The 16,272-nt window shown below is 36.7% G+C and overlaps 1 protein-coding gene across 7 annotated transcripts in view; it reads right to left on the bottom strand.

Annotated features, from left to right (window-relative positions):
* The window catches only part of TMTC2 (transmembrane O-mannosyltransferase targeting cadherins 2), a 444,929-nt gene that overhangs the window by 195,164 nt on the left and 233,493 nt on the right, over positions 1-16,272 (bottom strand). For all 7 annotated transcript variants that reach the window (XR_004274687.1, XM_032296952.1, XM_032296962.1 and 4 more), the window contains one exon: positions 1,236-1,350. Coding sequence is in view for 6 of the 7 variants with exons in the window: in XM_032296952.1 (XP_032152843.1) it covers positions 1,236-1,350 (115 nt within the window). In the remaining variant the exon portion in view is untranslated. The remainder of the gene's footprint in view (positions 1-1,235; positions 1,351-16,272) is intronic.

Genomic DNA, 16,272 nt, shown 5'->3' with positions numbered 1-16,272 from the left:
GGGTGCTATATTCATAAAGGCACAGCAGTCCTCTTTCCCATTGTTATAGAGTACCACAGAAGATGGACCAAACCCAGAAGAAACTGGAGCCACAAAATGGAGCAACATTCCTGAAACAGTATCAGGAACTGGATCTAACTAGGTCTGAATCTAGTCAACCCAGGGATTTCCAGTTAGGGGAGTTTATACATTCTCTGGTGTGTTTAAGCAAGCTTAAACTAGATTTCTGCCACTTACAAACAAAATGTTCTCACAAATATAAGAGACAACGAAGAGATTTAAGTTTGGTTTGCATTTCTCTACTCACATCTCATTGTACCAGCTAGGACTGTCCACTCAAACAACAAAACCAATTTTTCCCCTGCGATTTTTCTAATCCAACATGCAAGCATATTCTAAATTATCCCAACCTCACTGATAATCATCAGTGCCTATGAAGAGGAAAACAAAAAAGAACCATGACCTTACTCACTCACTTTTCTGGTATACCACATATTCTACATAAACTTTGACACAGCACTTTTTTTCATTGAAGACAAAATCTATCCTTAACAATCAAGGCTGGGCACAGTGATTCACACCTATAATCCCAGCACTTTGCAGGGTGAGGCAAGAGAACTGCTTCAGGCCAGGAGTTAGGCTCCAGTCTGGGCAATATAGTAAGCCCTCATTGCTACAAAAAAGTTCAAAAATTAGACAGGCATGGTGATAGGCACCTGCAGTCTTAGCTACTGGGGGGATGAGGCAGAAGGATTGTCTGAGCTCATGAGTTTGAGGCTGCAGCAAGCTATGATAGTGTCTCTGCACTCTTAGCATGGGCCACAGAACGAGATACTGTCTCAAATAATAATAATAATAATCATCATCATCATCATCATCAACACATGATTTGCATAACTCATACATAACAGGCTTATTTTATGAACTCATCTAAGTATTAATTGAATAAACATTTTAAGAACTAAAAGATATTTAAACCAATGTTTACGTTATATGGCATACTACTTCCAAAAAATTCAGCCGTAATATACAAGTACACATGAATATGGGTGATGTGGCCCAAAACAAGGAAATCACAACTACCCACCACCTAATTGTCTCAGAGGCACGAATAACAAAAAGAATATTTCAGTACAATAGCTATCATCATCTCCATTTCCAGCAGTTAAATCAATAGTCCCTCTTAGGGCAGATTTCAAAGATGAACCAAACCAGAGAAAGCAAGGCATACTCACAAATTATAAAGCATGTCAGCCATGTTGCTGCGGTAATACAAAGCATTTCTGTAGGCGCTTTCAGCTTCAGAAATTTTGCTCTGACTCTTCAGAACATTTCCAAGGTTACCCCATGCTGCCAAGAAGAAAAAGAAATTTTCAGACTGAGTATCAATCCAATTATACATGACATAATATCAGGCCACCAAGTACCACAGGGAGAGAAAACCGTCATAAAACATTTTTGAGAAGGAAAATGTATTTCCTTTATACGCTATTTTACCAAACCAGGAGATTAAATATAATCAAAGCCTTAAAAAATTAAAGTAATTATTATGTTTCAAAGCTGATATACATATACAGTTCATCATAAGGCCAAGAACAATGTTATCTTAAGATCGCCTACAAAGGCTTCATGTTCTTCCAGATTTCAGTAGGGGTCTTCATGGTCTGAAATTATTGTATACTTACTGGGCCAGAAACTGCAAGAAAAGATCTTAAAATAAACAAATATTTCATTCAAGTATGAAAAAACTGATAAATGACATAGAAGATCTGGAGATGAAAAGCAAAAAACTAAACAAGATCAAAGCTATAAAGAAGCTTACCAGGCATCAGAATACATCAATAAAACATTATAGATACAATGTTCTTTTATATTCTTTCTGCTTATGAGCTCATTTCTGGGAAAAAATGCTATTTCCACACCTAATCATGTTGAAAATTAAATATATTTTCTGTGTGCCCCCTTTGTTCTCCCCAAATAATAGTAATTTTTCAACATTAAAAATAACAAAAGGCATAGCACCAATAAATGCCCACACAGTATGGCTCTCAAATGGACTTTACCCTCAAACTTGGCTGCTTCTCTTGTCTACTTTCTTTCTCACAAGGAGATGGGGTATTGCATCCTGAATGCAGAGTCCCCCAGAAAAAGATGGGCATGAGAGGAAGGTTCATATGAGTTGAGATATATTTATTTGGGGGTGAATACTGACTGTACCTGAAAAATGAAAGGGGTTTTGAGTATCAATTTTAATGCAAAAAAGAATACAACATCTTTCCATCTCAGATTTGCCTGTGTGCCTCTAAGAAATTTAATACTCCTGTGCTTCAGTTTACTTTACCTGGAAAGTGGGACAATAGTGTCTCATGTGTTTCATGATGAAGATGTTAATACATGCAAGCTGTTTAAGACAGTGTCTGAGGCTGGGTACTGTCTACACCTGTACTAGCGCTTTGGGAGGCCAATGAGGTGGGTGGATTGCTCGATCTCAGAAGGAGGTTGAGACAAGTGGGGGAACGTAGTGAAACCCCATTTCAACAAAAAACACAAAAATTAGCTGGGCGTGTTAGCACGTGCCTGCAGTCCCAGCTACTACTGAGATGCAATGATCGCTTGAGCCCAGGAAATCGAGGCTTCAGTTAGCCATGATTACGCCACTGCACTCAAGCCTGGGCAACACAGTGAGACCCTCTTCCATAAAAAATAAAAATAAAAAAACAAAGACAGTGCCTGACACATGGTAAACACTCAATAAATATTGTTATTAATATTATTGTGCTTGATACTCTTTACAATTTACAATAGTTAAGCATTGCTTATAAAAATAACATTAAATATAATGTATTTTATGCCCTTATGTGATCTACAGAGAACATTAATCCTTCATATTTGCAAAGTCATATATCTTCTTTGGTTCTGATGGAAAACAGGGGAAAGACATTGAACTCACAATTATGCAACAGCTAATAGTGCCATGTACCATGCCACACACTTGACATGTATCATCTCACTGAGCTCCCAACACAGTTCCATACATAAATGGCCATTCCCTAGATGAGGAGACAGACTCAGAGGCACTAACAAATTTTTAAAGTTAATACTGAAGTGTTAGAGCAAAAACTCTAATCTGACACTGGCTGCTTCCAAACTTTTTGTACCCTATACCTAATATTTTCATATCACTTTTCATCTTTGACTGAAAACCAACATTTGCATAGGCCTTGGCACTGAATCCATAGAAAATTGCATCCTTTAGATTAAAAGACAAAACAGTGTAAAATATTGTCAAATTAAACTACTAAATGAAAATGAAATAAAATTAGGAAAATAGTAAGATAAATTACAATTATCTTCAAACATAATAGGTGTAATACCATAGGTATTCTGTATCTACTACAAATTAGTAAGATACGCCTTCATGGAAATTTCTAAGGATTAGGCAATTTTTAAATCCCCATTACTCCCAAAGTTCTACTCTGATTGTGGGAGTAGTAAATAAGAATATATTTACATTGAAATCTCTCTGAGAAATGCATTCGAATATTAATTTAAGCACCAGGAAATCCTCATTATAATGCTATCCCATTTTGATAGTAGTCCTAGAACAGAGATGATTAAAAAAAAGTAACAGCAAGGACATAAGTTTGAATATTTTAAGGCATATTTCCAGAGAAAGAGGTTGATTTCTTTAGATACTTATATCTCAAATAAATAACAAACTAGTAAATGCTTCTCTTGTTGGCAACAGACATATACCGGAATGAATACCTTGGAGATGTTGGGGGTTTAGGTCCAGACCACCATAATAAAGCAAATATCACACTTTATTATGGTGGTCTGGACCTAAGTATGAGTCACTTAATACTTTTTGGTTTTCTAGTGCATACAAAAGTTATATTTACACAATATTGTCTAATAAGTGTGCAACAGCATGATGTCATTGTTTTTTAGACATCTTAATCAAAAAATACTTTATTGCTAAAAAATGCTAACAATCATCTGAGCTCTTTTTTTTTTTTTTTTTTTTTTTTTGAGACAGGGTGTTGCTCCTTTGCCAGGCGCCAGGTTGGAGTACAGTGGTGCGATCTTGGCTCGCTGCAAGCTCCACCTCCCAGGTTCAGGCAATTCTCCTGACCCAGCCTCCCAAGTAGCTGGGTCTACAGGCGCGCACCACCACGCCCAGCTAATTTTTGTATTTTTAGTACAGACAGAGTTTCACCATGTTGGCCAGGATGGTCTCGATCTCTTGACCTCATGATCCACCCAGCTCAGCCTCTGAAAGTGCTAGGATTACAGGCATCAGCCACCATGCCTAGCCAATCATCTGAGGTCTTGGTGAGTCTTAATCTTTGTGCTCATGGTAGGCCTTGCCTCAACACCGATGGCTGCTGACTGATGAGGGTGACTGATAGTTGCTGAAGGTTGGACTGGCTGTGACAATTTCTTAAGATTATGTAATATTCTAATCTTTTAGTGCTCTGTTGTCATTTTGGCAATGTTAACAGCATGGTCACCAGGAGTAGATTCCACCTCAAGAAACCACTTTCTTTGCTCATCCAAAAGAAGCAACTCCTCATCTGTAAACATAGTATCACAGGATTACAGCAATTCAGTCACATCCTTATGCCCACTTCCAATTCTAGTTCTCTTGCTCTCTCCATCACTTCTACAGTTCCTTCCTCCACTGCAGTCTTGAGCCCCCAGTATCCCTATGGATACATAATTATTGAAATCAACCTCTTCTAAATTCCTGTTAATGTTGATATTTTGACCTCATTCCATGAATCACAAATATCTAGAACAGCAAATCCTTTCCAAAAGTTTTCCATCATAGATCACCACAACAGATACAATAATTAAAACATTAAAATATTGTGAGAATTGCCAAAATATGACAGAGACATGAAGTCGGCACATGCTGTTGGAAAAATGGCACTGACAGACTTGGTTTATGCAGCAGTGCCACATTTAATTTGTTTTTAAAAAAATACAATGTCTGAGAAGCACGAGAAAGTGATATGCAAGAAAATGAGGTATGCCTGTCGTCATATCTAGAGTACATGTTCACTCATTTGGTTGACTGTTCATTTATCCATTCATTAACGTATTCCATATTTATTCATTCATTAAATAGATATTTGTTGGACACCTATTTGGTGCCAGGAGCCTCGTGAGGGGCTGGACACTCAGTACTGTTCAAAATAGTCAATTCTCACCCATGTGAGCTTATGCTGGAAGTGGGAGATAGAGATAGTGGAGGGAGGGTGGGATCCATACAATAAAATAAATGAATTAACTTCAGATAGTGATGTGTTATAAATAATACAAAATAAAGATGGTATGGGTCAGGCTAATTTTAGGCAAGGATATCACAGATTTAGGAAAATAGGTACAATCTCTAAGAACTAAAGGATAAGGAGCAAGCCTAGCAAGGACTGCTGATGCCAGATAAGGAAAGTACAGCAAATAATCTAAGACAAGAATGAACTTGATGTTTCCCAGGAACAATACCAGTCAGGTGTGTGGCTGCGAAATGAGAGGAAAAGTCAAGATGAAGTCACAGAGATAGGCAAGGGTCCAACCAGATAGGGTCTGACATGCCAAGATAAGCAGTCTGGGGGTTATTTTATTTGCAATGTTTGGGGATAAATTTTCAGCGAGGGATTTTTGTGATTTGACTTTCGTTTTTGAAAAGTCAAAATGATTACTTCTCTGTGGAGAAGGTACTCACTGCAAGAGAACTAAAGGAACAACAGGGAGACCGGTTAGAAGGCAACTGGAGTAATCTAGGGGGCAAAATTATGGTTTCCAACAGAATGGATGAGCAGCAGAGATGGCTATTTCAAAGTGAGAGAACAACTTAGAAATTAAAAATCATCAACAAAGTTAACTGAGGCAAAGTCACAATCTGATACTCAGTTTCATGCTTTTTATTGAAATGAAAATCTTTCATTTCTTATGATTAATTGCTCTAGATACCTGCAAAAATCTTGTTTTCCTGTTGTACACACACAATCATACACAGTATCAGCTTCAGACAAAGTTACTCTGAGACCATGATCAAGTAAAACAAATAAAAACCACCTCATAATTTTGTATAAACACAGAAAAAGGAAAAGGTCACTGTAAAACCCACAAAATACCTAACATCCTCCTCTCCTGCTACATGAATGATTTATCCAGGCATAGAATTGTCCTGGTATTCAATCAAAATAAAACCCACACTTCCTTAGACTCTCTTCCAAATCACCCAACCAAAGTCAAAATTCTATAATTGGACATATAATGAGATGCCCCAGAATTCTCCATGGTTTCGCTGTTCTCTCTTAGTGTGAGAAGTAGTTAAGCCAACTTTTATTTCAGGTGTAGCTCTGGTGGTCTTTGGCTGAAGGGCATTGACAGAGGATTTAATCATACTCAAATATAAAAACGATGCCTTGTCAAATCCTATCCTCCTTAAAATTACTGTTCCACAATGCTGTGTTTATCAAAATAGATTTTACGTTTTTAAAAAGCTGCCATAAATCTTCATAGTTGATTATATGAGTTAATCCTTTTTTCTATTACTTAAGATTTGATCATATTAACCCATTCAACTTTTTCATATCAATTTTTAAATCTCACTATTCTGACTACTTGAAAGTATGCATACCAATTTCTAAAAGACATGGAAGAATATTCCAAGGCTCATGGATGGGGTAATTTATCATTACAAAATGTCAGTTCTCCACAAATTAATCTATGAATTCCATGTAAATCCATTCAATATTTTAGCATCATTTATTAAGGAACTCAAAAACTATATTTCAGCCAAAATATAAAAGAGAACATAAAAACTGATTGTTATACCATATTCATAAGACACAAGGATAAACTCCAGATAGTTTAAAAAGTTACATGTGAAAAAGTAAAGCTAACAGAAGAATATGTAGAAGAATATCTTTGTGGAATGGAAAAGCACTTCTTCAAAAGAATCCCAAATATCATTTGAAATGTAAAAAAGAAACAATTAATGGATTTCAATACCTCAAAAAGGACTTCTATTTAATAAAGAACATTATGGACAAGTTAAAAATGCATAATATACTAGGAGAAGATATTTCAAACATCTAAACAAAGAACTGTCTGTGCTTGGAAACTAGAAGGAATTCCTGCAAAGCAACAAGAAAAAAAAAAAAAAAAAAAAAAAAAAAAAAAACAAAAAGGAAAAAAAAGGAAAGGGCATGAATAGGATTCCACAAAAAAAACAAATACCAAGCATTTAAACTAATACTCAAATTTTTTAGTAACCCCCCTGAAATGCAAAGTATAACAACGAGATATCTTTTATACCTAAACTGTCAAAAAAACAAAAAAAAAAAAAAAAGAAAAAGAAAGAAAGAAAAACAGATAAGGCCAACTACTGGTAGTGATGTTGGGGAAGAATCCTGTGCACAGCTAGTGGCAGTGTGGCCTGGGGCAGAAGTTCTGTTTTGCCATCTGACAGGACTCAGTCAAATCAACAAATGCAAGTGACTAAGTCAAAAAGAACCTCTATCCAGCAATCCCTCTCCCAGATAAATTCTCACCTAAGAAAGCAAGAAAGAGACTGTTTAATTCAAGTGTCTTAGTGTTGGCTGATAGTGGGTAGTAACAATATGTCCACCACGGGAGTACAATGTGGGACATTCACTTTACAGACTCCTATATGGCATTAGGACCAATTAATACCATGTAAATACTGTTTCATGAATGGACCATAATAGCCTACAAAGAACTGATAAAAGGAATGCATTGTCATAACAATGATAAATATTAAAAATTGATTCATGCCCAAAATATCACTATGTATTTAACAAAGTGGACATAATTAAATGAAAGCTATATTATAAATCAAGTACATTACATACAAATCAACTATGTTAGATCAGTTGTCCATGCTTCAAAGAGAAAATTAAGTAAAGAATACAGATAAAAGGGGATTAATACATGAAGAAAATAGAGGAAATGTGCAGGGATTAATCTGAAAACTGCAGTGAAGGGGAAAAGAGAGGAGGAGAAGGAAAGGGAAGGGAGGAAAGGAAAGGAAACAAAATAAAATTAAGGTCACAGATGATCTTTTAAAATAGAGACGGTGTTATGCTATATACTACTTAGGGAATAAAAGGTTATAACATTCATTTAAACTTTTTTTTTTAGAAAAATAATTTAAAACAGATGTTTGGGATCATCTTCAAATTTTCACTTTGCTATTTATTCTTTGGACCACTCAAAAACATTGTATTTTCATTAATATTAAATATAATGCATATTTTTTACAATTTTAAGCCTGTACATTTTATTGGTGTATTCATTTCATATAATCTTTTAAAAGTACAATTGTATTGAAATAAAATTCCAAAATTCTTTCAATGAAGTGTAAATAACAGTTACAAATGTTTTAGAAGTCCACATTTTTTTTTTCTGTTGCCCAGGCTGGATGGAGTGCAGCGGCGTGATCCTGGCTCACTGCAACCTCAACCTCTTGGGCTTGAGCAATCCTCCCACCTCAGCCTCCCAAGTGGCTGAAACTACAAATGTGTACCACCATGCTAGGATGTTTTTTTTAATTTTAATTTTTGTAGAGGTGAGTCTCACTATGTTGCCCAGGCTGGTCAAAAACTCCTGGACTCAAGCATTCCTCCCACCCTGGCGTTGCTGGGATTATAGGCGTAAGCCACTGCATCCAGCCTAAAAGTCCACATTTTTAATAGAGGATGTGCACAGATGAATGCAAATCACACTTTTTAAACTCTGGATATAATATAATAAAACATTTATCTGAAGCTCAAAAAAATATAGTTGTTGTTCCAAAATCTCAATCTAATTTTGAAAAGTTTTTCCCAATAAAGGTTCCAAATATTCAGAGTATTCATTTCATTCCTGTTTTAAACAAAATAAACTTCATGCGAAATTGCTCTAGCTTGGAGGGACTACTGCCCCATGTCATGGACCTGCTTTGCAGCACTGTGACACTGTAAAGGGAGCAAAAGAAGTGGGAAGGGGAGAAGAGGAGATGGAGAAGAAATTTTAAAAATTCTAATAAAAATAACCATAATAATAGCGTTTAATTAACTTAAAGATTACTATATCTTTGGTAGTCTCCTGAATTCATTTGACCTAATAAAAACATTTGGGGTCTATAGTATTACTATCTACATTGCATAGATGAGAAAACTGAGGTTCAGCTTCCTAAGTAGCAGAGTTAATGACAAGGGATATTCAAATATCTTTCCAGGCATCCAAACATAGTGAGAGGTAAGGATATCTTGCTCTCTCAATATTGAGAGAGCTCTCTCAATATTGAGTTTGAATGCAAGGTAGAGAATATCATAACATAGTACTTAATATGTTTTATATATTTTAATTTAGGAACTATAGCATAAATATGAAAGCAAAATTATCCAAAGGAGTTATCCTCTCAGAACTGCTGGGGGAAAAAAAAAATAGAAACCTCAGTAGTAACAAAACTATCTGGTACCCATATTTCATAATATTTTTTTCAGACCAGAGAAAAGTTAATGCTAAGCAATATATCAAGTGTTTTACATTTCTTTGGGAATATAATTTTATATGTCATATTTGCCTGTTAAAATATTGGAACTGAAATATCCTGCCTGTGTAAGCAAATGGTTGCTGCTCAAAGATGTTTGGAACTTTGGTATATTTATCAATTCCTCTTAGTGCCCTGAAGATACTTTACATATGACAAAGATTTAACAAGCATTGTTGAATAAGTACAGGACTTCAATTCTAAGACTAAGCAGATATGATGACTATATTAACCGACACTTCTAGAAATGACTGGATAAGCTCTATAAAATATGATCTGTAGAGTTATTTTATATTCAAAAAGAAAAAGAAATTCTTCTGTTAAAAAAATCAAGAACTGAAGAAGTAGGAATGACTCTTATACCTCAAGGGCCCTTCACATTGATATTCAACTCCCTCTAAAAGGCATCCATTTACTAAGAAATTTGATCTTAATTCACAATGAAAGCTTCTCTTGTACTTAGTCCACAGTCTGCCATGGTTTATTTTATGTTCTTTGAAAGGCAGAAGAACAATTAAATATTCCCATCTTGCTGAAGTTGTTCTAAAGAAAAAATCAAATGTGAGGTCCCTCTGGAAATGCTGTGACCTGCTGCAATAAATACCTCTAAATAGTTTTTCAAAGTTGTAATTTCAAATACACGGTACTTTCAAGTCTACAGAGTAAATTCAAACTTACTCCACAGTAACTATTACACTTTTATATATCTGCTATACTGCACAAAATCAATACAGGGACATTTGAGCAATTTTTTCAAGATTTTTAAAATTTATGTTAGTAATTTGAATAAATTAAATATATATATTCATTAATTATAAAAGAAGTTATGTTTTTCATAATTTGGCATACACTGCTCTTTGAAAAAATCACTTAAAGAGTAGAAAACAGACTAAGATAGAAAATTGATACTTAGAGTACGGCTGTTGCTATAATAACACCTGAAAATATGGAAGCAGCTTTGGAAATGGATAATGGATGGAGGTTGGAAATTTGGAGAAGCAGGCTAGAAAAAGCCTCTGCTGCCATGAGGGCTCAGAAGACCTCAGAACTGCAGAGCTACCAGTGTACAATGCCAATCTGAGAGAGATGAAACGTGAGCTGAGCCTAGCAAAGCCGTCTCAATGCCTTGATAATCTAATCCCTGTATCAGTGAGCCCAGGATGTGGGACAGGAAATCAAAGGAGATTATTCTCCAGTTTTAAGACTTCATATTGTTTTCTCTAGTGGGTTTTGGATTTACTAGGGGCCAGTTACCCCTTTCTTCTTTCCTCTTTCTCCCTTTTAGAATGAGAATGCCCACCCTATGCCCGTTTCACTGTTGTATTTTGGAAGTAGATTACTTGCCTTGATGTTACAGGCTCATAGCTGGAAGGAATTTGACTCTATATGGATCATGCCTTGAGGCTCATATATATCTTATTTAGATGAGACTTTGGATTTTGAATTTTTGAGTTGATGGAAACAAGTTAAGGCTTTTGGGACTTTAGGGATGAAACAAATGTATTTTTGCATCATGAGAAGAACATAAATTTTGGGTGACTGGTGCAAAATGCTATGGTTTACATGTGCCCTCAAAACTCAACATGCTGTAAACCTTTTTTTATTTTTATTTTTATTTTATTTTATTGCATTTTAGGTTTTGGGGTACATGTGAAGAACATGCAAGATTGTTGCATAGGTACACACGTGGCAGTGTGATTTGCTGCCTTCCTCCCCATCACCTACATCTGGCATTTCTCCCCATGCTATCTCTCCCCAACTCCACACCCCCCGCTGTCCCTCCCCTATTTCCCCCCAACAGACCCCAGTGTGTAGTGCTCCCCTCCCTGTGTCCATGTGTTCTCATTGTTCAACATCCGTCTATGAGTGAGAACATGTGGTGTTTAATTTTCTGCTCTTGTGTCAGTTTGCTGAGAATGATGGTTTCCAGATTCATCCATGTCCCTACAAAGGGCACAAACTCATCGTTTTTTTATGGCTGCATAATATTGCCTGATGTATATCTGCCATATTTTCCGATTGCAACAGCACATCAAAAAGCTTATCCACCATGATTAAGTAGGCTTCATCCCAGGGGTGCAAGGCTGGTTCAACATACGCAAGTCTATAAACATAATTCACCACATAAACAGAACCAAAGACAAAAACCACATGATTATCTCAATTGATGCAGAGAAGGCCTTTGACAAAATTCAACAGCCCTTTATGCTAAAAACACTCAATAAGCTAGGTATTAATGGACCACATCTCAAAATAATAAAAGCTATTTACGACAAACCAACAGCCAATATCTTACTGAATGGGCAAAAACTGGAAGCATTCCCTTTGAAATCTGGCACTAGACAAGGATGCCCTCTCTCACCACTCCTATTCAATATAGTACTGGAACTTCTAGCCAGAGCAATCAGGCAAGAAAAAGAAATAAAGGGTATTCAAATAGGAAAGGAGGAAGTCAAATTGTCTCTATTTGCAGACGACATGATTGTATATCTAAATGACCCCATCGTCTCAGCCCAAAATCTGCTGAAACTGATAAGCAACTTCAGCAAAGTCTAAGGATACAAAATCAATGTGCAAAAATCACAAGCATTCCTATACACCAATAACAAACTTAAAGAGAGCCAAATCAAGAATGAACTTCCATTCACGATTGCCACAAAGAGAATAAAATACCTAGGAATACAATTAACAAGGAACGTAAAGGACCTCTTCAAGGAGAACTATAAGCCACTGCTCAACGAAATAAGAGAGGACACAAACAGATGGAGAAACATTCCATGTTCACGGTTAGGAAGAATCAATATCGTGAAAATGGCCATACTGCCCAAAGTAATTTACAGATTCGATGCTATCCCCATCAAGCTACCAATGCCCTTCTTCACAGAACTGGAAAAAACACCTTAAACTTCATATGGAACCAAAAGAGAGCCCACATAGCCAAGTCAATTCTAAGCAAAAAGAACAAAGCGGGAGGCATCACACTACTGGACTTCACTATACTACAAGGCTACAGTAATCAAAACAGCATGGTACTGGTACCAAAACAGAGATATAGACCAACGGAACAGAACAGAGGTCTCAGAGGCAACACAACATATCTACAGCCATCTGATCTTTGACAAACCTGACAGAAACAAGCAATGGGGAAAGGATTCCCTGTTTAATAAATGGTGTTGGGAAAATTGGCTAGCCATGTGCAGAAAGCAGAAACTGGACCCCTTCCTGACACCTTACACTAAAATTAACTACAGATGGATTAAAGACCTAACCATAAGACCTAACACCATAAAAACTCTAGAAGAAAATCTAGGCAAAACCATTCAGGACATAGGTGTAGGCAAGGACTTCATAACCAAAACACCAAAAGCATTGGCAACAAAAGCCAAAATAGACAAATGGGACCTAATCAAACTCCACAGCTTCTACACAGAAAAAGAAACAGTCATTAGAGTGAATTGGCAACCAACAGAATGGGAAAAAATTTTGCAGTTTACCCATCTGACAAAGGGCTGATATCCAGAATTTACAAAGAACTAAAACAGATTTACAAGAAAAAAACAAACAAGCCCATTCAAATGTGGGCGAAGGATATGAACAGACACTTTACAAAAGAAGACATACATGAGGCCAACAAACATATGAAAAAATTATCATCATCACTGGTCATCAGAGAAATGCAAATCAAAACAACATTGAGATACCATCTCACTCCAGTTAGAATGGCAATCATTAAAAAATCTGGAGACAACAGATGCTGGAGAGGATGTGGAGAAATAGGAACACTGTTACACTGTTGGTGGGAGTGTAAATTAGTTCAACCATTGTGGAAGACAGTGTGGCGATTCCTCAAGGACCTAGAAATAGAAATTCCATTTGACCCAGCAATCCCATTACTGAGTATATACCCAAAGGATTATAAATCATTCTACTATAAGGACACGTGCACAAGAATGTTCACTGCAGCACTGTTTACAATAGCAAAGACCTGGAACCAAACCAAATGCCCATCGATGATACACTGGACATGCTGTAAACTTAATCCCCAATGTACTGCATTGGGAGGTAGGTCCTAATAGGAAGTGACTGGGTCATGAGGGTGAAGCCCTCATGGATGGATTAATGTTAATACATGAGTGGTCACTTTTCACTAGTGTGAATAAAAACAAGCCAAAAAAAAAAAAAAAAAAAAAGAAAAAGAGCCGAAAAAAAAGAAAATTAAAAAAAAAAAAGAGAAATCCTTTTATTTATTTAGTTATTTATTTTTTTGAGAGGGGGGTCTCACTCTGTGGCCAGCCTGGAGTGCTGTGGTGCAATCTCATTTCACTGCAACCTTGGTCCCCTGGGTTCAAGTGATTCTTCTCACTCAGCCTCCCTAGTAGCTGGGACTACAGGCACATACGACCATGCCCAGCTAATTTTTGTATTTTTTTTTCTTTTTCTTTTTCTTTTTTTTTTTTTTTGTGTGTGAGAGATGCAGTCTTCCTCTGTCACCAGGCTGGAGTGCAGTGGCGTGATCCTGGCTCACTGCAACCTCTGCCACCTGGGTTCAAGTGATTCTTCTGCCTCAGCCTGCTGAGTAGCTGAGACTACAGGTGCATGCCACCACGCCCAATTAAGTTTTGTATTTTTAGTAGACAGGGTTTCACCATGTTGGCCAGGGTGGTCTGGATCTCTTGACCTTGTGATCCACCCGCCTCAGCCTCCCAAAGTGCTGGGATTACAGGCATGAACCACCATGCCCAGCCTAATTTTTGTATTTTTAGTAGAGACAGAGTTTCGGTGGTCCCAATCTCTTGACCTCGTTATTCGCCCGCCTCGGCCTCCCAAAGTGCTGGCATTACAAGCGTGAGGCACCACACCGGACCATGAATTTCTTAGTATTTAATTTTCACCTACTTAACATTCAGGTCTATATAAGTAATCATGTCTCTTTGGGTTATCATCTCAACATTTTCATGTTACTAACATACTAAACAGTCACCAAATGTGTTAAGGACTCTCATTCTTGTTTCTTGCTTCACCTATAATTCATTTTGAACCTTATAACTTTAATATATGTCTTCAGACTATATCAAAGTCTTGAGATCTATGTAAAGATCTGCCAAATTTGCAGTATTTAGCTGCATTAAATAAGGGGAGAAATCCTAAATTTTGCTTCCACCAATGTTGTGTTACTTGCTTGAAATCAGAATGTTACTTACATAAGGAGGTAAAAGTGGCAGTCTTGCCAGTTTCTATCACAAACCAGCTGCAAAAGAAAATTAACTTATTTGCACTTAATATAGTAGTGCTTAATGCATCAACTAAGAATTGTTTTTATTCAGATTAAAAGCCAATTTTGCCCAGGCCCAGTGGCTCATGCCTATAATCTAGCACTTTGGGAGGCCAAGCTGGGTAGATTGCTGGAGCCCGAGAGTTCAGGACCAGCTTGGGCAACAGGGTGAAACTCAAGAAAATACAAAAGTTAGCCGGGCATGGTGATGCATGCTGTGGGCTGGGGTGAGAGAATTGCTAGAGCCTAGGAGGTCAAGGCTGAGGTGGGAGAAAGCCTTCAGCCTGGGAGGTTAAGGCTGGATTGCACCACCACACTTCAGCCTGGGTGACAGAGTGAGACCATATCTTCAAAAAAAAAAAAAACCAATTTTAAGCTAAATTTGTGTATGTATATGTGATCTCTCCTAATCGTCATAACAAGTGGCTTATATTATCATCCAGTTTGTACTATTAATAGATGAAGAAACTGTGCCTCACAGAAATGACACTCAAAAAGATAAAAGAACAAAAAGAAGTCTCTGTCTGGTTCCAAAGTCCTTGCTTTTAACCATAATGGAACTCTTGGACTTCAGCTGTGCCCCATGATTGGTCATACTAGCTACAGTTTAAATAAATATTATTTTAAAATATAGATATTAATTATGCTAAACTTTCTAATGTCAATGGAGAGAGAAAAAAAGAACAAAAGAAAACAAAGGGTGGGGGGGTGAAGAGCCACTGAACTACAAAGAACTGAAAATGAGCATAAACGTGTTGTTGCTGTTTTTTAAGATAGACTGTCTTCCCACTCCATTTATTAGCAAAGATGATAAGGGTGGTCAACATTTGTAGACTGAGCTTTTTACTAATTATATGATAATCACTTCATATGACTCCAGGGAAATAAGAGCCCTTATAATCCTACAGGAATTTATTTTTCCTGAAGTAATTATACCTTGGGTTATTTCAGAAAAGAACATAATGGTAAGTAGGTAAATACAACAGATATAGTTAAAATATTAAGTAGAAGAAGTGGCTATGATTTAAAGATCATGATTCATATGTTATCACAACATATATTCTGTATACTTATATGAAATTCTAATTACAGGAATTTTATAAGATGCAATTTTTTCTCATTTCCCTATCTGTAGTTACTTCAGATAGACCTGAAACTAAATGTATTCCCAATAAGAAAAAAAAAATTAATGTACAGATAAAAATTTAGTACTTCAATATATATGCACACTGTTAGCCTTGATGGCAGTGTCTGTCACTGTAACATCTATGAGCATACTGTAATATCCACAGGTAAATCCAGCACCTGTGTTTGTTTTGTCTTAGTATATCTAGGGTTGTTCCTTGGCATTTTACCATCTGCAATCTCTACCACATTCCTGACTTTGACTATGAGCCTCCCCACACCCATGGCTCAGGTCTGCTGCCAG

The sequence above is a fragment of the Sapajus apella genome, unplaced genomic scaffold, assembly GCF_009761245.1.
Source record: "Sapajus apella isolate SASKATOON/1434 unplaced genomic scaffold, GSC_monkey_1.0 scaffold2, whole genome shotgun sequence".
NCBI classification, from domain to species: domain Eukaryota; kingdom Metazoa; phylum Chordata; class Mammalia; order Primates; family Cebidae; genus Sapajus; species Sapajus apella.
Note: the sequence above shows the minus strand (reverse complement) of the source record. Positions and strands in the feature narration are given on the sequence as shown.